This window comes from Papio anubis, chromosome 9 (genome assembly GCF_008728515.1).
Source record: "Papio anubis isolate 15944 chromosome 9, Panubis1.0, whole genome shotgun sequence".
In the NCBI taxonomy this organism is placed as follows: domain Eukaryota; kingdom Metazoa; phylum Chordata; class Mammalia; order Primates; family Cercopithecidae; genus Papio; species Papio anubis.
In genome coordinates, this window is record NC_044984.1 from 83871399 (window position 1) to 83893806 (window position 22408).

Below are 22408 nucleotides of genomic sequence, written 5' to 3' on the forward strand. Positions count from 1 at the left end.
TTTGTTTTTTTTTTTCTAGACAGGGTCTCACTCTGTCACCCAGGCTGGAAAGCAGTGGTGCGATCTCGGCTCATTTCAGCCTCAACCTCCAGGGCTCAGGAGATCATCCCACCTTACCTCCCAAGTAGCTGGGATTACAGGCTTGTGCCACCATGCACGGCTAGGTTTTGTAATTTTTGTAGAGACAGGGTTTCGCCATGTTGCCCAGGCTGGTCTTGAACCCCTGGGCTCAAGCAATCCTCCTGCCTTCACCTCCCAGAGTGCTAGAATTACAGGTGTGGGCCACTGTGCCCAGCCCAGAATGAGGAAATTCTTGAACTTATTTCTGGTAAAACTGATTCACATGTCCTTGAAAGTAGCCCAAATTATGTAACAGGAGTCTTTTTAACTTGGAATCTACAGAATTCCTGTAACTGTATGTAAAAATTTTATGTCCATATTCATAGTCATAGTTACTTGTTCATTACAGAACCAAAAGCATCCATGAACCATTAAGTCTTAAAGTGCTTTCATAAGGCGGGTGTGGTGGCTCATGCCTGTAATCCCAGTACTGTGGGAGGCCGAGGCACGCAGATCATTGAGGCCATCAGTTTGAGACCAGCCTAGGCAATATGGTGAATCCCCATCGCTGCTAAAAATGCAAAAATTAGTAGGGCCTGGTGGTGCATGCCTGTAATCCCAGCTACTTGGGAGGCAAAGGCAAGAGCATCCGGGAGGCAGGAGGCTGCAGTGAGCTAAGATTGCACCACTGCACTCCAGCCTGGGTGACAGAGTGAGACTGTCTCAATAGACAGACAGATAGATAGATAGATAGATAGATAGATAGATAGATAGATAGATAGATAGATAGATACTTTCTTAAAAAATCAAATTTTCCTTTGGCTATTTCTTTTTTTTTTTTTTTTTTTTTTTTTGAGACGGAGTCTCGCTCTGTAGCCCAGGCTGGAGTGCAGTGACCGGATCTCAGCTCACTGTAAGCTCCGGCCTGGCTTACGCCAGTCTCCTGCCTCAGCCTCCCGAAAGTAGTTGGGACTACAGGCTCGGCCACCTCGGCCTCGGCTGTTTTTGTATTTTTTAGTAGAGACGGGTTTTCACTGTTAGCCAGGATGGTCTCGATCTCCCGGGATTCCTCGCGGATCCGCCTGGCCTCAGCCTCCCAAAGTGCTGGGATTACAGGCTTGAGCCACCGCGCCCGGCCTCCTTTGGCTATTTCTTATCTTCAGAATACATTTTCTATAAAAACACACTCAGGGCTCTGGGACCAAACAGGGCAGGCACTATTTCATGTCCCATAAGACACAAATCATTAGTAAGAGGAACTCTGAAGCCAACAGCTCTTCAGTACTAGGAGGAAGCAGTAAAAAGTAGTGGAAATAAGACTGCTCAGTAAATACTAAGTCCTGAATCCTAGGGACAGTTCTGCAACTGTCCAGCTATGTAATCTTGTAAACTCACAACCATAATGGCCACCATTTCCTATTTGTATAATGAAGGAGTCTGGATTGAATCAGCCCTAAAATTTTCACAGACTCTAAAAATTTGGCAGTCTCAGAGTTTGCTTTGATAGAATTTGATGCTTACAGATCGAGGGTGAAGTTCAAGTCAATAAGCAAAACATTTTTTTTTTTAAGTATTGGTCGGCATTAGAAGAGAAACCATCTGTTGACAACAGTAGCAGGATTCATTTCTGCAACTGCTGAGAGACAAAAAGCAGATGAAAAAGATGTAAAAAGATGAAGCATGCCATGAAAATTACTTGTTGGGGAATTTACCATCTATGTGCCCAGGCTTCCTTCCTGGAATCTCCACGCATAAGTACAACTGCTTGCTAGGCATCTCCTCTTGGATATCCTGCGAGAACCTCCAGCTCTAAACTTGTCCAAATGAATTCACTCTCTTCCTCTTAAAGAGGAAGGTTCTCTTCTTTTCCTTCTCTTTATCCACTATTTTCTTTCTCAGAAAATGGTGTCTAAAGCCAGAAACTCGGAGGTCTGGCTTGATTCTTCTTTCTCTTCTACTTTCCCACATTCCAGTCCATTATTGGGTCCTGTCTCCTCAAACCACAGTTGGCCCTGTTGTCTTCCACTCTCCACAAGTAACAAAGTGATCTTTAAATCTTAAATAAAATTGGGTCATTTTTCTGCTTAAAACCCTTCAGTGGTTTCTCGTTTCCTTTGGGGAGAAGTGTGACATGCTCGTGCCTTCATCTTCATCACCCTCCTCTTCCTCACCTTCTCTTAGGTCCCTTGCTTTTGCTCAGATGTTTCCCTGTGCCTTAAACACTGCCCCCTAGTCTTTACCTAGTTTAAAATCTGTAAAAGGATTTTACACATCCTTCAAGCTCTCTGCTTCAATGTCACTTCCTCAGGAGCGGCCTTCCTGAACACTGTCACCAGTAGGCTAGCGCCCCAGGATGTGTTCTTGGAGTTGCCCACAACCATATTCATTCATTCATTCATTCATTCATTCATTCATTCATTCATTCAGAGATACACTCTCGCTCTGTAGCCCAGGTTGGAGTGCAATGGCAGGATCTCAGCTCACTGAGACCTCTGCCTCCCGGGTTCAAGCAATTCTCATGCTTCAGTTACCCTGCTTCTCCAGGTAGCTGGGATTACAGGCATGTGCCACCATACCTGGCTAATTTATGTATTTTTAGTAGAGATGGGGTTTCGCCATGTTGGCCAGGCTGGTCTTGAACTCCTGGCCTCAAGTGATCCACCCGCCTCAGCCTCCCAAAGTGTTAGGATTACAGGCGTGAGACACCGCGCCTGCCTCAACATCCACATTTATACTTCAGTACTCCACGCTGGCTTCTCTAATAGGATATAAGCAAGAAGAGGCAACTCACATCTGTCTTACTCAATGCTCTATCCCCAGACACTGGCGCTGAGTAGGTCCTTAGTAAATGTTTAGGAAATTTTAAAAAACAGTTTTAAGGGAATTTAAACTAAGTTAATATTATATACAGCCAATGTAAGCTGAGAAAAATCTTTGCAATTCTTTGCACAACAATGTGAATATACTTAATGCCACAGAACTGTATACATAAAAATGGTTAAATTGGTAAATTTTGTTATATATATTTTACCACAATTTTACAAAATCTTTTCAATTCAGATGGTCAAAAGATCACTTTGCAATCCTACCAACAACTGAAAATTATAGGCAGATATTTACTCCCAAAAAATCAATGCTGGAAAAGCAATAGACTTGGAAAAGTTCTCTACTACATTAACTTGTACTTGTATTTTATTAAGAACACTATAAAGAAATGTAAGTTATCCCACAATATGGGCATTATTTTTAAAAACATAGGGCTATACTAATTTTAACTTTTAGAAAAATTCTTTTGTAACTAAAAAGATATTTCTCACCTACATGTATTTCAAATGATGTTTTCTTCATCATTAAAGTTATTTTTAAAAATTGAGAAATACAAAAAATTTTAAAAGTCCAGATCCTGTCACTCAAACACAATTACATTTAATATCTTGTGTATAATAGATACCTCATCTTTTGTTCATGCAAAGGTCTTTTAAAATACAACCACTGCATTCCATGCCCCCATGTAAACATATTTTCATGCCATAACTTGCATATATACTCCCTTTTTACTGGTTACATCATAATCTAACTATATGTAACTAGGTTTTTTATTTGAAATAAAAATTGGAAAAATTGGTTATTTCTAATTTCTCATCATTTCAAATTATACTGAAAGCACTATCTTTGAATACAAAGCTTTTTCATGTTTTTGCAAAAAAGTATTTATTTTAGATACGTTTTTGGTTGTAGAATCACTGCAACAAAGATGCTTGACATATTTTGCAAATACACTTACAAAAAGACTGTACTATTTACATTTTAAAAGCATGAATATATTTCCCAATATATGGTATACCTTATTTATTTAAATTAACCTTTGTTAAATTAGATTATAACAAAGGTTAGTCTAGAGCAATCAGCTGTTCACCTCCTCTTACGCTAATGGGCACCATCTCTGCGCTGCATTGAATAAGCTTGGGCTCCAAGAACAAACTCATAGAAAGTACTGGGCATGGAGATAGACACAGAATTTTAATTACTTAAGTCCATGGCATACATTTCAAATTCAAATACTAAAGGCAGAAACAATTGCTTTACTGATCGTCTTCATCCATTTAAGTACACTATCCACGCACTGGGAGGAAGAGCAGTAACACTTGGATTATTTTAAATATCTAGTTGTTTAATTCATCTAAATTTTTTTTGGTAAAATATTCAACTTTATATTTTTCCAAATATAAATCTAGTTATCTTAACTACATATTAAATAGACCATATATTTCCCCACTGATTGGAAATGCCACCTTTATTGTAAGTTCTCATATATACATGTACCTGCTTCCGGGCTTTATATGAACTCTTTTCTTAATCCTATACCATGATCACCATATTTTAATTACTATGGTTTTATAGTATGTTTTGAAAACTGGTTGGACAAGTTTCTTCTTTTTTTTTTTTCTGAGACAGGATCTCTCTCCATTAGCGAGGCTGAAGTGCAGTGGCACCATCTCAACTCACTGCAGCCTAGGCCTGCCAGGCTCAGGTGATCCTCCCAGCTTAACATCCAAAGTAGCTGGGACTACAGGTGCATGCCACCATGCCCAGCTAATTTTTGTATTTTTCATAGAAATGGCGTTTTGCCATGCTGCCCAGGCTGGTCTCTAACTTCTGGACTCAAGCAATCCACCCACTTCTTGCAAAAGGCTGATAAGTCATAAAGCCAATTTATAATTTTTTTTTTTTTTTTTTTGATAGAGTCTCATTCTGCCACCCAGTCTGGAGTACAGTGGTGTGATCTTGGCTCACTGCAAACTCCGCCTCCAAGGTTCACATGATTCTTCTGTCTCAGCCTCCCAAGCAGCTGGGAATACAGGTATGTGCCACCATGCCTGGCTAATTTTTGTATTTTTAATAGAGACGGGGTTTTGCCATGTTGGCCAGGCCTACCTCGGCCTCCCAAAGTGCTGGGATTACAGGTGTGAGCCACCTAGCCCTAATTGTTTTCTTGTCAATTTTCCTTGGCTATTCTTGTACATTTATCACATTCATGTGAATTTTTAAATTGACTTGTCAGTTTCCACTAATTCCTTGGACAGAATTTCCAGTTCTGGTCATGGGGTAGTAAAGGTTATCAGAATTACTCCTCCACCACAAACAACCATACAACTGCCAAATATATGAAGCAACTGTTTTTAGGAACTAGGCAAGAGATAGCATAGGGTTGTGAATCTTGAGAGACGGGAAACAAATGAGATAAGCAATATATCTGTCCCAGATTTCTACATGGGAGCACTTTCTAAACCTTAGTACATGGAAATGGAGCCCAAGGAGATAACAGCAGTCTCACTGGGCACAGGAAACAGCAATCAGAACTCAGGGCTGCTAATGGGCTGAAATTTTGAGGACAGGGTACAAGAGAAGATTTACGAAGAGCAGAATCCCCGAAAATTCTGCATTGGAAAAAAAATTTACAAAGAACCCCCTTGTATACAATACAATCCCCTTTGTATTGTCAAATACAAAGCTGCCCGTGCAAGGGCAACAAGGCTTGGCAGAGAACAACTACTGGGAGACTGTGAGCAGAACAAAGATTACAGAGGTTACACAGAACTGAGAGATGTTCAAGCTCTGACCAGCCTTTACTGAATACTCCAGGTATTCAGCTGAAATGCTAGAAGGGCCACGGGCACTACAGCCCATGAGTAAAGACTACACTAGATCCACCCTACACAGGCTAAATCCAAGCCTCAACAGAATCTCTTTGGGCAAGCAGAAAGTTAATTTCTTACCAGAACAAAACTTAACACTCTTTAGACAATGACAGCACAATCTAAACTAAAAAATTTAGCCATGTTTGGATATACAATTAAAAAATCACAGGACATATGAAGAAGCAGAAAAATTTCACCCAGATATGGCATAGATGTTGGAATTAGAGCTGTAAAACAATTATTACAGATATGTTCAAGGATTAAACGGAAAAGACAGGCATCATGGGCAAACAAATGGAGAATCTCACCAGAGAAATGGATACAGTTAATTGGATCCTACAGTAGAAAAGACCAGTGAACTTGAGGATAAGCCAATAGAAATTACACAAACTAAGCATAGGGAGAAAAAAATGGCAAAATATGAACAAAGCCTCAAAAAACTGTGGGACAATATCAAGTGGTCAAATATACATGAATTTGGAGCTTCAGAGATGAGAAAGAAATTAGGGAAGAAAAATATATGAAGAAAAGGACAAAAATTTTTACAAATATGAAAAATATTAATCCATAGATCCAAACATTTCAGTGAACTATGAGAAAAATAGATAGAACCATACCTAGACCCATCATGGTCAAATTGCTGAAAACAAAAGATCTGAGAGCAGCAGAGAAAAAAGATACATTATATATAGGGGAATTACATTAAAGTGATTGCTGGCTTAACATTAAAAAAATGCAAACTAAAAGACAATAGAATGACATCTTAGTCCATTCAGGCTGCTATAACAAAATACTGCACACTGGGTAGCATATAAACGACAGAAATTTATTTCTCACAGTTCTAAAGGCTAAGTTCTACATCAGAGCACCAGTAGATTTGGTGCTTAATGAGGGCCTGTGATATGATTTGGCTGTGTCCCCACCCAAATCTCATCTTGAATTGTAGTTCCCATAATCCCCACTTGTCGTGGGAGGGACCTGGTGGGAGGTATTTGAATCATGGTGGCAGTTACTCTGATGCTATTCTTTTTTTTTTTCGCTTTTTTCTTTTTTTCTTTTCTTTTTTTTTTTTTTTTTGAGACAGAGTTTCGCTCTTGTTGCCCAGGCTGGAGTGCAATGACATGATCTCGGTTCACCTCAACCTCCACCTCCCGGATTCAAGCGATTCTCCTGCCTCAGCCTCCCATAGCTGGGATTACAGGCATGCTCCACCATGTCCAGCTAATTTTTTTTTGTATTTTTAATAGAGATGGGGTTTCTCCATGTTAGTCAGGCTGGTCTTGAACTTCCGATCTCAGGTGATCCACCCACCTTGGCCTCCCAAAGTGCTGGGATTACAGGTATGAGCCACAACATCTGACATGCTATTCTTTTTATAATGAGTGAGTTCTCACGAGATTTGATAGTTTCATAAGGGGATTTTCCCCCTTTTGCTCAGCATTTCTTCTTGCTGCCACCATGTGAAGAAGGATGTATTTGATTCCCCTTCCACCATGATTTGTAAGTTTCCTGAGGCCTCCCAGCTCTGCGGAACTGTGAGTCAGTTAAACCTCTCCTATATAAATTACCTAGTCTCAGGTATGTCTTTTTTTTTTTTTTTTTTTTTTTTTGGAGGGGGTTTTGCTCTGTCGCCCAGGCTGGAGTGCAGTGGCCAGATCTCAGCTCACTGCAAGCTCCGCCTCCCGGGTTTACACCATTCTCCTGGCTCAGCCTCCCGAGTAGCTGGGACTACAGGCGCCTGCCACCTCGCCCGGCAGTTTTTTGTATTTTTTAGTAGAGACGGGGTTTCACCGTGTTAACCAGGATGGTCTCGATCTCCTGACCTTGTGATCCGCCCGTCTTGGCCTCCCAAAGTGCTGGGATTACAGGCTTGAGCCACCGCGCCCGGCCAGGTATGTCTTTATTAGTGTGAGAACAAACTAATACAACCTGTTTCCTGGCTCATAAATGACACCTTCTTGCTGTGTTCTCACATGGTGAGAGGCAAGGGTCTCTCTGGGGCCTCTTTTATAAGGCATAAATCTCATTCATGAGGGGTGTGCTTCATGAGCTAATCACTTCCTCAAGGCCCCATCTTTTAATACCATCACTTTTGGGGTAAGGATTTCAACACATGAATTTTTTGGGAGATACAAACTCAGACCATAGTAAATGACATCATTAAAGCACTAAAAGAAAAAATTATCCGCCAAACTAGAATTCTATATCTCAGCAAAAATATCCTTTATAAAGGATAAACAAAAAGTTCACAGAAGTCATCCATCACCAGGAGACCTTCACTAGAAGAAATGGTAAGTGAAGTGTTTTAGGCTGAAGAGAAATGATATCAGATGGAAACCTGGATCTACACAAATGAATAAAGAATGCTGGAAGTAGCAAATATGGGGGTAAATATAAAAGACTTTTTTGTTTCTTATTTTCTTCAAAAGAAAATTGGCTGCTTAACGTATTGTGAGCTTACACCATATGCAGGTGTAAACTGTCAAGAAGTAAATGGAGATATAGTTCTGTAAGTTCTAACATTATACATAAAACAGCATGAAATTAATTCAAGAGTAGACTGTGGTAAGTTAAGGATGCATATTGTAATTTCTAGAGGTTACCACAAAACAAAAAAGACAAAGAGTAAAGCTAAGAATAAAATAGATAAGTAGAATACTAAGAAATAGTTGATTAATCCAAAAGGAGAGAGGATAAAGAAATAACAAACACAAGGAATAAATGGGATAAATAGAAAGCAGTAAGATGGTAGACTTAAACCAATCACAGGACTGATTACATAAATTTAAACAGACTAAGAACTCCACTTAAAAGGCAGGGATTTTCAGACACAAGTACTTTGAAATAAAAGGACCTTCTTTTTAAGTTTACTACACAACATACATTTAATAGATGATAGTAGCTATCTATATTAGCCACCTCCAAAACTATGTGCAAATATGTGAAATGACTTTTGAATATCACCTGACAGTGGCTCCAGTATAATCCCTAGGGGGAGGACTGGCATGTGAGGGTAGTTAATAGCTGACATTAATTGGCACTTTACATTCATGAACTCATTTAATCTTCACAGTGACCTTATGAGGAAGGCACTTCCATTGTACTCATTTTATATGGGAGCAGACTAATGCCTAGAGAATGTGATGTGCCCAAGTAACATGCTAGTGAACCCAGGCTCTTAACTACTGTATGCTACCTCTCTGCTGAAACTAATCACTGTACTGCATCACCTGAAAGATACTACGTCAACACAGAGGAGGTGTGCAACAACTGCAACAAGCAAAGAGCAAGAGCTGGTCAGCAGCCTCTATCCTGGGTCAGGGGAGGGGTGCATGACCAGCAGTACTGATCACTGGCAGGTGTGTGGATCGGGAGATGGGCCCACCTCACTATCCTAACCTGAGAAAACTAACAAGATTTTTTCCATAAACTCCTCTTGCTTTAGTTCCAGGGCTCACTGAACAGCCTTCTGATTATATCTTGACTTGGCAAAAGAAGAAGGCCCTGACTAAGACATGCAAATGTTCCAGGCTCTCTGGCAGTTAGCATTGTCATTAAAAATAACTAAACTGGCATCTGACTTATGTTTCAGACTCTCCTAAACTTATTAAACATGACTCAAGCTCCCTAGAGCTTTCTCACCTTCGGGTATAGAGTGAAAACAGGACTTCTAGTCCTGCACATCTTTGAGAGTCCTGGATTAGAATGATTTCATCAAGGTTAAGTTCTCACAGGAAGATGCACAAACACTCTGGGAGGCTGGACCTGGGGGATCAATCAGGTCCTCTAAACATTGTTCTAAACTCTCTTGTTCTAACTGCAATAAGGTAAGCCAAGAAGATACATTATAATAAATGCATGAGAAAGAATCCATAAGCATGTTGTAGAGCACATAAATAAAAAGTTGCCAAGAAGATGAAATCCTTATTCATTAAATTTAACCAAATTATTAATCAAAGAACATTCCTTGAGGAAGGCCTCTGCAGAGTTTTACATTAATCATTTACTCCAAACAGTAAGAAAACTGATTTAAAAAAAAAACCTCTCAGAACCTTAAGGTACCAGTAAGATAAAGACAGTCCATGAAGGCCAGGTGAGCCAAGCAAGCAACTGGCCAACTGAACAAGAGTCAACCAAAATGGACAAAGAAAGCAGTGAAGCCACATAAACATCTCCATGCAAAACATGCATGCACCAGTACTCCTGGATTTGCTAGAAAAGATTCACAAAAATAACTCTTCTCTGAAGAAATCCAAGAAAATTACCTTTGCTTTAGAGATAAACCTAAGCCTACTCACCAACCTTTCACTGATTCATTCAACCATATTTTTGCACAATCCCTGACGGTTTCCCACCCTGTAGCTGATACTCTATAGTGCTTCTCAGATCATATCTGACCTACCTTGAACACTCTCTCCTGACACCGACCTTACTAATTTCCTCAGTATAGTCAAGTCTTGGCTCAAACATCACCTTGGTAAATATGCCTTGCCTGACCTCGATATGTAAAAGACCACCTCCCAAACCCACCACTCTTCATCTTGTTACCCTACCTAATTTTTCTCCAGAGTACTTATCACTAATATGTTTGCTGTCTGTCTCTCTTCAGTAAAGGAAGCTCCACAAGAGTAGGAATTTTGTGTTTTATTTTCTGCTGTATTCATACAATTTAGAACAGTGCCTGGCAAGAGAATACAACATAAATACTTGTAATTCGAAGTGTAATAGGGAAGAGAGGCCTAAGCTGACAAACAGACCTCATAAGCAGGGCAGTGTGGTGGCATAAAGGAGTCACAATAAGCTTGGCCCAGGAGAGGCGGAAACCTTTCTTGGAGGAAGAGATGCAGAGCAGGTTGTGAAGGAAGGGTGGAAGCAGGGGGCGTTCCAGCATGGAAATCACCATATGGAAAGGCACAAGGCATAAAGGGTCATTCACACTTGACGAGACTTGTCCGGCTGCACGAAGGTGAATGGTGAAAGTGACAGAAGACAGAAAGTGACAAAAGAAAGACAGGAGGGCAGTACACACACGCTGGTGCAAGGAGTCACCAAGAGGTTTTAAGGTGAGAAACAGCATGATCAGATTTGTTTTTCACAAAAGCAGAGATGGAAGGGCGGAGGGTGGGAGGAGGGAATCTGTAGTCTGAGAGACCATTTAGGAGATTCCTGCAAAAGTCTCCACAAAGGCCAATGGTGCTAAAACTACAGCAGCAGTGTTGAGGATGGAGATAAAAGAAATGTCTTGACTGAGTAAGAAGATCCCACTTTTCAAAACTCTGCTCCAGTATCACTTCCTATGGAAAGCATCTTTTTGAGGATAAAATAAAAAAGGAAAAGGGAATTTTTAAAGACTCTCTTTCTCTCTCTCTCTCACAGACACACACACACACTCTCTCCTCTCTCTCTCCCTCTCTCTCTCTCTCTCTCTCTCTCTTTCTCTAATACTTTCAGGTATGGCTGTATCCAGAAAGCAAACCATGTGATTAATATGATTAGACAAATTCATTCTGTCTTCATCTCACAGCTCTGCTCTCTTCTGAATTAATATTATTTTTAGGTCAGTTCTTTGCCCAGGGTGTCCCTCAGCAGTCACAGGCTTAAATAAGCCTAAACACCGCCAACCAAGAGGAGAGGCCCATGGTTCCAACAAGACTCACTCCCCCAGGAGGGGATACTATGTTTCCATGGGCGAGCCTGAGCTGATTGTCTGCTGCTGGAACTGGAGATAGGGCCACTCCTGCACATGACACAGAGGGGACCGAGGGGGCAGCTGATTCCTCAGGGCAAGCTTGAGCACTGCTACCAGAAAACAGGGAATGGATGCTAGGCAGACAGAAGTGTAGAGTTCCACCATTGCTTTCTTCTCTCGAATTGATAAGGGGGAAGAACATTTTCAGTGGCTCCTTCCCAGTTCCAGAGTTTCTGCCTAACTAGCACCCAGCTGGAAGAGAGGTAGTCTTACGGCATCCCTCAATCCTAAACACCATCAGCTGGTACTTCTCATCCTCAGTCCAGTGAGAGAAGCCTCCATACCCACAAGTTCCACAGAGGCTGAGAGCAGGGAGCTAACTTGCTCCAGGATGATGCTGTGGTGCAGGCAGGCATAGGAATATTGGATAGTTGTGTCCCATATGCTTCCTGTGTTCTGACCATAGCTGAATAATTAATGTTCCTGGAGCACACTATGTACCTGCAGGCCACAGTGCTTTGCTCCTCCTGGTTCCCTCCTGAAGACAGTTTGCCCTCTCGCTTCGCAACTGACAAATACGCCGCTGCCTCCTCTTCCCCTTCTGTCCCCTCAGCTCTGGGCCTGAAACGACTTTCTTGTATTTTCCTCACACAAATCTTGTTCAATGCTCACTCATTTATTACTCCCTTACCATCTTGTGTGCCACTTTTTCCCACAGGACACACCATTTTATAATTATTTAGTATCTATTTTTCCCCACTGAACTAACTATCGCCTCCCTGAGGCCGAGACTGTGTCTTTCATCTCTACATACTTAATACAGCTATATGGTACAGGGCAATGACTATACTTATTAAAGTAATATTTTGAATACCAAAATTTCACATTATTGGTGACTTTTCATAAATTATTGTCTGACATTAGGATTACCCTTTGATAAAAGACATATATAGATGATTCAATACAAGGACAATGAATAAAGTATCTCCTATAATTTACTTCCATAAAAAATTCTCTCTTATATGAACAACTTCATAATACTCCTTCTTGTTATTAGAAAATAAAAACTATATCAGCCACCATCACTCCACTAATACCTCAGCTACAGGAATCAGGCTAAACATCACGCCAAATGTGTACCCTCAGGGTTACATGGTCTGCCGATTCCCTCTAATATCTGATGTATACATAGGTATGAGAGTTATTAAAAGGCACCTTCATTTTGGAAGGAAACAGGAACACAGAGCACTGGATAAAAACAGCTATTATTATTATTATTACACAGCTATTATTATTATTATTATTATTCTGAGATAGAGTCTAACTCTGTTGCCCAGGCTGGAGTGAAGTGGCATGATCTTAGCTCTCTGCAACTTCTGCTCCCAAGTTCAAGCGATTCTCCTGCCTCAGCCTCCTGAGTAGCTAGGATTACAGGTGCCTGCCACCACGCCTGGCTAATTTTTGTATTTTTAGTAGAGATGGGGTTTCACCATGTTGGCCAGGCTGGTTTTGAACTTCTGACCTCAAGTGATCTGCCAGCCTTGGCCTCCCAAAGTGCTGGGATTACAGGCGTGAGCCACCACGCAGGGCCAACAACAGCTATTATTATTATTCAGGGTGGAACTTAGGCATTGTTTTGCTTAGCTAACTCAACAGTCATGTTTTTGCTTATTGTGCAGTGAAGAATATGCTTCCTTTGCCAACCATACCCAGAGCTGGCTCACAGTGGGAGCTAACTCTCTCTGTACCTGACCCATCCCAGAACAGAGCCTGAACCTCTGCCCTCTGCCTCCTCTTCTTCTTCACAGCATCACTTTATAAATCAATACAAATAATCAGCCTCTTGGGACCATCATGCGTTATCTCCTCAGCTGGGAAAAAATTGTCAACTCAAGTTATAAAGTATCTTTATAAATTTAACAAGAATGAGATGTCCAATGATGGTGATGAGAATGACAGCTAAGAATTATATACTGACTACTATGTGAGGGGCACCATTCTAAGTGCTATCCAGATATTTACTCATTTGAATACCATAACAATCTATGTGGCAGGTTACTACTATCATCATCTTATGATGACAGGTAAGAAAACCGAAGTACTGAGAAGTTAGGTAACTTCCCCACAGGTCTCACAGCTGGTAAGTAGTGGGGTTGGAATTTTAACCTACATATTTAGGTCCAGGGTCCATGTTTTTAGCCACACAGCTATATGGCATATATAGAAATAATTCTGGCCGGGCGCGGTGGCTCACGCCTGTAATCCCAGCATTTTGGGAGACCGAGGTGGGTAGATCACGAGGTCCGGAGATCAAGACCATCCTGGCTAACACGGTGAAACCCTGTCTCTACTAAAAATACAAAAAAATTAGCAGGGTGTGGCAGCGTGCGCCTGTAGTCCCAGCTGCTGGGGAGGCTGAGACAGCAGAATTGGCATGAACCCGGGAGGCAGAGCTTGCAGTGAGCCGAGATCGCGCCACTGCACTCCAGCCTGGGTGACAGAGCGAGACTCCATCTCAAATAAACAAAAAAAAAAAAAAAAGAAAAGAAATAATTCTGAGATGTCTACAATCAAAAACTGTCTGAAACCTTTAAAAGAGAAACCTAGTGACTAAAAGTATGACCTTATGCCTATCTTCTTATATTCTTCTTAGGCTCATGGCCATAGGTGATAATCAACACCTCCTGAGCAATAATGTCCCACAGAGGCCATAACGATAGTGAGGAGTGGGGGCTGTAAGACAAGACAGACAGAGCAAAGCTCAAACTCCCACGCCACCAGATCCTGGCTGGGGACACCTGGTATGTTATTTCATACAGCCGGCACAAAGCAGGATGGCTGCAGGGGCCACAGTTTCCCCTGCTGACCACCTCTGTGCCATACCCCATACCCGCTTCCTGTGAGAAGTGTCCCCTATTCGCATGCCTAGAACGTGTGTTTGTATGACCCCTCCTTCCTGGTCAGAGTAACTGGTTTCAACCAGGCCCCTGACCTAAACTGCAGCAGCCACAGCATCTCACTGCTAGGCAAGGGATGGGCATAGGCTCCAGGCTAGGCCAGAGTCACCACCTGATACTCTTCTAACTGGAGCTGGGAGTAAAGAAGCTTTCCTTTCTAGTCAGTCACAAGGCTGTGAGGACTGAAGCCTAGAGCCAGCAGGGACCTGGGCACCAGGACATTTGAGAGAATGGAGCCAGCATATAGAGGGGCCCCAAGACAAGATAAGACACAGAGAGGTCTAACAGTACTAGAGTCCCTGGTTCTAGTCTGTCCCCTCCCCACTCCAAACACACCAGCTACTTTAACCACCTGGCAGGGAGAAAAAAACTGGCTTAGGCTTCTGTCACTTCCAACTAGATGAGTCTAACTTTACCTCTCCAAAACTCACTTTCCTTATCTGCAAAACAGGGAAAATAAAATAACCCTTCCCGCCCAGGTAGTGTTTTTTTTTTGGGTTTTTTTTTGTTTTTTTGAGATGGAATCTCACTCTGTCGCCCAGGCTAGATATAGTGCAGTGGTAAGATCTCAGCTCACTGCAACCTCTGCCTCCTGGATTCAAGTGGTTCTCCTGCCTCAGTTTCCCACGTAACTGGGACTACAGGCATGTGCCACCACGCCTGGCTAATTTTTGTATTTTTAATAAAAACAGGGTTTTGCCATGTTGGCCAGGCTGGTCTCAAAACTCCTGACCTCAAGTGATCCGCCTGCGTCGGCCTCACAAAGTGCTGGGATTATAAGCGTGAGCCATGGCGCCCGGCCCCCAGAGAGTTCTGATGGGGAAATGCAATCTGCACTGTCAGTACTTTAGCGTGTGTCCTATGAATAGGAAGACTCCACAGCTGTTGGCCAACAGGTAACAACACCTACAATAGCATTCACCTTCCAAAAGACTGCTGCCAAAGACTCTGGAGTTCTTCCTGACTTCGCTGTGTCAAATCTGATGTAACAGCTTGTACTGCCGGTTGTAACTTCCAACTTTATCTAAAATCCAACCACGTTTCACTATTTTGTTTACTATTGTTCTGCACATAGCAGTCACAAACAAATATCTGTTGAATGAACGAATGAATATGTCCTCAAATCCTTTTTCTGGAAGTTGGGGGCAAATGTGAAGCAGAAAAAATATGTGGAAATCTCAATATGAAATTTTTTGCACTTACTTGGCACAGCGTACCCAGTGTGTATGTCGATACAAAGAATACAGGAAGCGCTGGCGATACATGCTCCATACTTTTATGGATTTGTCTTCAGAAGCTGTAGCTAGAAACTGGCCATCAGCTGAAAAGTCTACACTTCGAACTGGAGCTGTATGAGCTTTAAATTCTGAGAATTTTCCTCTCCTGGAAATAAACAGTTTAATATTTATAACCCATTTAATTTAATTATAGTTAATACTTAATCATAATACAGACTTTGAAACATATAAAATAGTTTAAATAAAATGGTTTAACTCTTGTAAAACCTAACAAAAGTATGAAAGGGCTGTGTTGTACTGTACCCTTCATCAACACTGAAATTTCCATGAAATTTCAGGTGTTGAGAACTGAAGGGCAGAAAAGAATAGAAGAAAAGATGGAGAAAATAATGTGAGGCATTTGAGAAGCAGAAAATCTTAAAATGGAAGCAGGCTAGACAGTGTTGGAGTTGCAAGGTGATATGTGGTAAATGCTACTTTGTGTCAGTGTTCCCAAGTTCCCAGGGCATTTTCACCTTACATTGTATCTAGGACTTAGTAATTTTCCCATTTAGAAAATCATATTGATACTCAAGATACCCTATGGGGAAAATTGTCATAAGTGCTTGAAAAACGTCAGGCAACAGAATTTAGATGGCCACAATATATGTGTCTCAGATGTTCAAATGTTCACACTGATCTCCCATACACCTGCACCTCATCCTGTATTTTGCTACCTTGGCTGTTCAGAGTGACATCCGCCTGTGTCCAAGCCAGAAACCTGGAAGTCACACTCAACTCTTCCCGCGTCCTCTCCCACATCCAGTAAGTTAGCAAACCATATCATCCTCACTTCCTAAATATCTTCTGAATCCCCCTCTTCTGTGTCGGCTCTGCTTGCCTTAAGGTAGATATATCCTTAACATCCTTCACCTAGGTTATTGCAAAAGCCTCTTAACTGGTCTCTCTGCTCTAATCTTTTGTCCCCTGCCAGTCACCTACATATTGTGCTTATTACCTTGCTAAGAGCGTAACTCCAAGCATGTAAATCCCAGTGTAAATGTGTCACTGGCTCTTCTCCAAAAGAAAGCACAATGCCCAAGTGCGTTGGTGAGGCATCCTGCCATGCTGAACTTTGTACTTGGAACAGTCACAGCACTTCAAACACACCCCTGCCTTTGCACTTACTGCTTTCTCAGGATGGACTATTTCCCCCATCCCCAGACCCCCCTGGCCAAGCCAGACAGGCTTAATGGCCCCATATTTGCTACAACAATTTTGCTTACTACATTATACAGTGACTTTTTAAAGAACGATTTGTCTCCTCTTATGCAGTACATTTTTGGAGAACAGGAATGATGATTTATTCATCTCTATAAGACCAGCATCAAGCAACATGTCAAGCACATAAAAAGAACTCAACACATGTTGAATTCCACTTGGAACAGTCAACAAAGGCTCGTAGATCCAACCTGGCTTACCCTTCCAGTGGTGTGTAGGGAGCAAAGGTGACTTTATCATAAATTTCCGTCACCTGACATGTGATATTACTCCGGAAAAACTGAAATACATATTAAACAAAAATTAGAAGGGAGCATCCAGGGATTAGCTCAGTGAAGTTTCAAGGGTAAATTTCATGAGTGGAAATCAGGAGTATAGTTTAGCCTGAATCCAAGTATAATGCCTAGCGAAAACAAAGGAAAGAAAAGGCATCTGCAATGACCAGGAAGCTGAGATGGGCTGTCAGTATCATCAGAATCTGCCCTGATTTTTAGTTCTGCACTCCGACTCCAGCAGGCTGTTGTTTGCCTCCTTTCTAAAAGGCTCTCCTCTCAGGCATAGGCTAAACCAAGCACCGGATCCAGTCTCAACAGGAAACACAGAAGAAACCAAGATAGGAGTGCCTTGTGTTTATCGTGCTGGTGCCTAACTGGTTTCCAGTTCCTCATCTTGACTTAATATAGGCTTTCTGCCTCCTACATATTTACTTGCCCTTTCAACTAAATTCTCTTGACTGCCCACTGTGACGAACTCTGGGCCAGACTTGCTTTCAGGCTTGCTCCTACCTATTCTTATTTATTCATTTTTTTGAGACGTGTTCTTTTTCTATCACACATGCTAGAATACAGTGGTGCAATCACTACTCGCTGCGGCTCAAACTCCTGCACTCAAGAGATCATCCCTCCTCAGCCTCCTGGGGAGCTAGGACGGTAGGTGGGCATCACCATGCCCAGATAATTTTTTTATTTTTAATTTTTTATAGAGACAGGGTCTCGCTATGTTGCTCAGGCTGGTCTTGAACTCTTGGCCTCAAGTGATCCTCCTGCCTCAGCCTCCCAAAGTGCTGGAATTACAGGTGTGAGCCATGCCCCCAGCCTCTCCCTATTCTTTCTTAGCCTTCTGGTCACCAGCTGTGGTGTCTATCTGCAAATATGGTTGCCAATACTCATCTCATCCCTGTACATGCATGTCTCTCTGCTTCACAGGAGGTGGAGTCTGTTTATTTCCCCTCCCTTTGAGGGGAGGTGTTGTGATTTTTGAGGGGAGGTGGTGTGACTTTTGAGGGGAGGTGGTGTGACTCATCTCATCCCTGTACATGCATGTCTCTCGGCTTCAAAGGAGGTGGAGTCTGTTGATTTCTCCTCCCTTTGGGGTGGTGTTGTGACTTTACTTTGAGCAACAGAACGTGGTAGAAGTGACACTGCAAGTTTGGGGCTTAGTTCTTAACTGGTCTAGCAGCTTCTGCTTTGATTCTCCTGGAACCCAGCTGTCATGCTGTGAGAAAACTACAGGTTATCCTGCTGGAGAGAGGGCACATGGAGAACCAAGATGCCATTGCCACCAGCCCGCACCAAGGCCCCAGGCATATGAATGAGGAATGGAACCCATCTACCCATCTGCCAGCTCTATGAAGCTGCATGAGTAATCTCAGCCTGCACCATATAAGCAAAAGAACCATCCAGACAACCCACAAAATTGTGACAAATCATTGTTTCTATAGTAAGGTACTAAGGTTTTGCGACTGTCATACAGCAATAGATAACTGACACATCATCTTCCTTCCCGTTGCCACGATCCACCATTATTGCTCTGTTCCCACTATGACATGATTTAGAAGGAGAAACTAGGGACACCTACACTAGCCTAATCATTGTATTTAGATGAGCTATGACAAATTAATGATTCAGTGAGCTTTTAGCTCATCTACCCTTATACAGTTTGTTCACTGAGATTTCTTTGAATTAGTAATGGGAGACTAAAGTTATGCTGTGCTGAAGATAGTAAAAAAGCTAGTTCTAAATTCCCAAAGTTAAGGGTTTTAGAACATACTTCTCCTCTTGGACCCCAAACCAGTTCCTTCTCCCTTAAAATCCCCTGCTACATTGCCATCCATTATAACATGTCACTTCTCTTCAATAGTTTTCACTACCATTGGAATAATATTCAGATTTCTCAGCATAGAGTTCCCCTTGGGTGGTGGCAGAAAAAAAGCACCCACTGGCATGGGAATGCCCATGAGCTTTCCTTCATTTGGGAGTACCTGGGCCTGTTTAGTCACAGACTACAAGTCAAATCCTGCCACAACAGGGTCAAGGAAATGCTCAAATTCTTATCTTCTGAAGCAGTGGTCCCCAACCTTTTTGGCACCAGAGACCAGTTCCATGGAAGACCATTTTTCCATGGGACCAGGGAGTCAGGGAGAAGGATGGATGATTTGGGGATGATTCAAGTGCATTACATTTATTGTGTACTTTATTTCTATTATTATCATTATTATTGAGAAGGAGTTGTGTCCTTTTCTGCCCAGGATGGAATGTAATGGCACGATCTCGGCTCACTGCAACCTCCACCTCCCGGGTTCAAGCAATTCTCCTGCCTCAGTCTCCTGAGTAGCTGGGATTACAGGTGCATGCCACCATGCCTGGCTAATTTTGTATTTTTAGTAGAGACAGGGTTTCACCATGTTGGCCAGGCTGGTCTCAAATTCCTGACCTCAGGTGATCCACCTGCCTCGGCCTCCCAAAATGCTGGGATTACAGGCGTGAACCACCGCGCCCAGCCCTATTTCTACTATTATTACATACTCACCATAATGTAGAATCAATGGGAGCCCTGAGCTTGTTTTCCTGTAACTAGATGGTCCCATCTGGGGTGATGGGAGACAGTGACAGATCATCAGGCATGAGATTCTCATATGGAGCATGCAACCGAGATCCCTCACATGCACAGTTCACAATAGGGTTTGTGCTCCTGTGAGAATCTAATGCTGCCGCTGATCTGACAGAGGGCAGAGCTCTGGCCTGGTTCCTAACAGGCCATGGACTGGTACTGGTCGGTGGCCCAGGGCTTGGGGACCTCTGCTCTGAAGTATTTATGGGGGGAAATGATATGATATGTAGGATTTGTTCTAAAAATACCCCAGGGGAAAAAGTGAGGGGAGGTGTAGATGAAACAAGATGGGCAGAATCCTGACCAACTGTTGAAGCTGATTGATGGGAGTATGCGGCGGGGGAGTCATGCTATTCATTCTGTTTTCATGTATGTTTGAAAATTTACATACTTTAAAGCTTAAAACCATTTTAAAAAATCATGGCTCAATAATTACTTAAAATAGATGGGCCATTAGTTAGGGTTTCAAAAGTCTCTCTTACAGAGATTTGTTATAATGGATATTGCCTTACACAAATACAATGATTTATACTTTTGTCAGAAATTTTCTTTAACAAGAAAATTCTGGACCCTGATAATGAGTGATACAAATTAAATCAAAGGCACAGGGTTTTCAATAGGGATCCAAGGGCCCTTGAAAGGATCCATGAATGTGCATTAGGAAGTTAATAAACTGTGAATTTTTGGTTATACAAACTGATGTGTATCATTCTGGGGAGACAGTCTAAAGCTTACCTCAGATCTACAAAGGGATTGATAGCTACCACTACTCCCTCAAAAAAACTTAAGATGTATTAAGCATATTTCCATGGTAGGAAACAGTTTTCAAAAAGAAGACATAATTTTGAGGAAAAAATTGTATGAATTAGTTTGACTTTACCACAAGGGCAGCATGCCTTGTATGTGACTGAGACTAATAGTGCGGGCAGCAGTGCATGAGCAGCAGCCGGGCTCAGCTTTCTTTCACATTTCCAAATCCAGAGGATATCAAGTGTTTCTTTGTTTCTCTTACTTATCAGGAATCCAGAGTCTCACGGTTCTGTCTCGTGAGGCAGATGCCAATAAGTTTCCATGTGGAGAAAACTGCACGCTGGTTACAACATCCTTGTGACCCACATATCTGTAAGCTCTAGCATGTGGCTTGAAATTCCATAGCATGAGAAAGGTGTCCCAAGAAGCAGTAGCTATCAAGAAATAGAAGAACAAAACCACTGTTTGTTAAAATGCAAACACAGGTGTGTCTCATTACAATGAGCAGCGTATCTAATAACAAGGCGTCCAGGTAATAGAGGGGCTGGAGGTTGTGAGGCTGACCGGGTAATAGCCAAATTACTTTTTAAAGGTACTCAAAACTATATCACTAATATGCAAGCTTGGCTGTGTCCTATGTAAGCACATAGCAGGATGACTGGCCCCCATATTCGATTAGTGCTCAGTAAGTGTATTTACCAGAAGGCCGCAGCATAGTATAACAGAGGTACACGGGACTAAGAGTCAGTTTTGTTTCTAACTCTGGGTAATGGAAAGCTAGTTAACCTCTGTGTCATGATGTCATGAGGACTGAATGTTTTTCCTGGGAGGGATGGATGAGATAATTTTTCAAACTGTTTATGTGGAAATAATTTCACACTTACAGAAAAGTTACAAGAACAGTACAAATAACACTGATATGCCTTTTACCCAAATCTACTTGTTAATGTTTTGCTTCATTAGGTTTGTAATTTGCTCTGTATTTGTTTCTCCTTGTACATGAACACACATAAACCCACACACACAAACACATACATATTTTTTTTTTTCCTGAACCATTTAGGAGTAAGTTATACAACTCATGGCATCTTTATTCCTAAATACTTCAGTGTGTTTTTCCTAAGATTTAGCATAGTCTCTTAACACACCCATAGCACAGTTATCAGCTTCATGAAGCTGATTATTAAAGATGCAATATTTTAATATACTAACTATATTTATCAACTGATCCAGTAATACTTCTATAGCTGGATAAGATGATCTTATTAGTCTCTTTCTGCTCTATAATTTAATGGCATTTGATGATTAATAAAAGAATAATAAAAGAATCATGTGTGTCAGATAACAGCTTACAGATTTACAAAAAGGAAAACAAATGCAATCAATGGTGGAAATAATTGCCTTGACAAAGAATGAACAAATAAACAAATGAAAGGTAGATCTAACCCTTGCCTAAAAAACAAATTTTATTTTATGCATGTAGCCCTAGAATAGCCCCAATAATAGGAAGTAGGTCAATGAGAATCACTAAATCTGGATTGTAGAGTGCTTAGAAAAAAAATGTAATGTTATAAACTTGAACACAATTAGTATCACTGTTAGAGAAAACATAGGGCCTGGCTACATAAAGTCACTGAAACCTATGTTCTTTTGCCAACATAAAAAGTTCATTTGGGCTCAGCCTATGCATTATTTCCATGTAAAACAGTTAAAGTGAGTTAAGCTACAATATTGCTTAGCACCCCCTTTTTAAAAAAGTACAAAAAGTTAATATTCCACCAGAGCTGATCCACATTACTAAAGATTTATAGCAGAGTCGGAATTATCCAAGGCTAATGTGGACAAAGCAAGGAAAACAATGAGTTA

General features: G+C 41.5%; 1 protein-coding gene across 8 annotated transcripts in view; it reads right to left on the reverse strand.

Annotated features, from left to right (window-relative positions):
• POC1B (POC1 centriolar protein B) overlaps nt 1–22408 on the reverse strand; it is a 160421-nt gene that overhangs the window by 110793 nt on the left and 27220 nt on the right. For 7 of the 8 annotated variants that reach the window (XR_634962.4, XM_009181402.4, XM_009181401.4 and 4 more), the window contains exons 3-4: nt 20805–20976; nt 15609–15788 (exon numbers count right to left, since the gene is read on the reverse strand). Coding sequence is in view for 7 of the 8 variants with exons in the window: in XM_009181402.4 (XP_009179666.2) it covers nt 15609–15788; nt 20805–20976 (352 nt within the window). In the remaining variant the exon portion in view is untranslated. The remainder of the gene's footprint in view (nt 1–15608; nt 15789–20804; nt 20977–22408) is intronic. The other variant, XM_017946096.2, reaches the window with a different exon arrangement.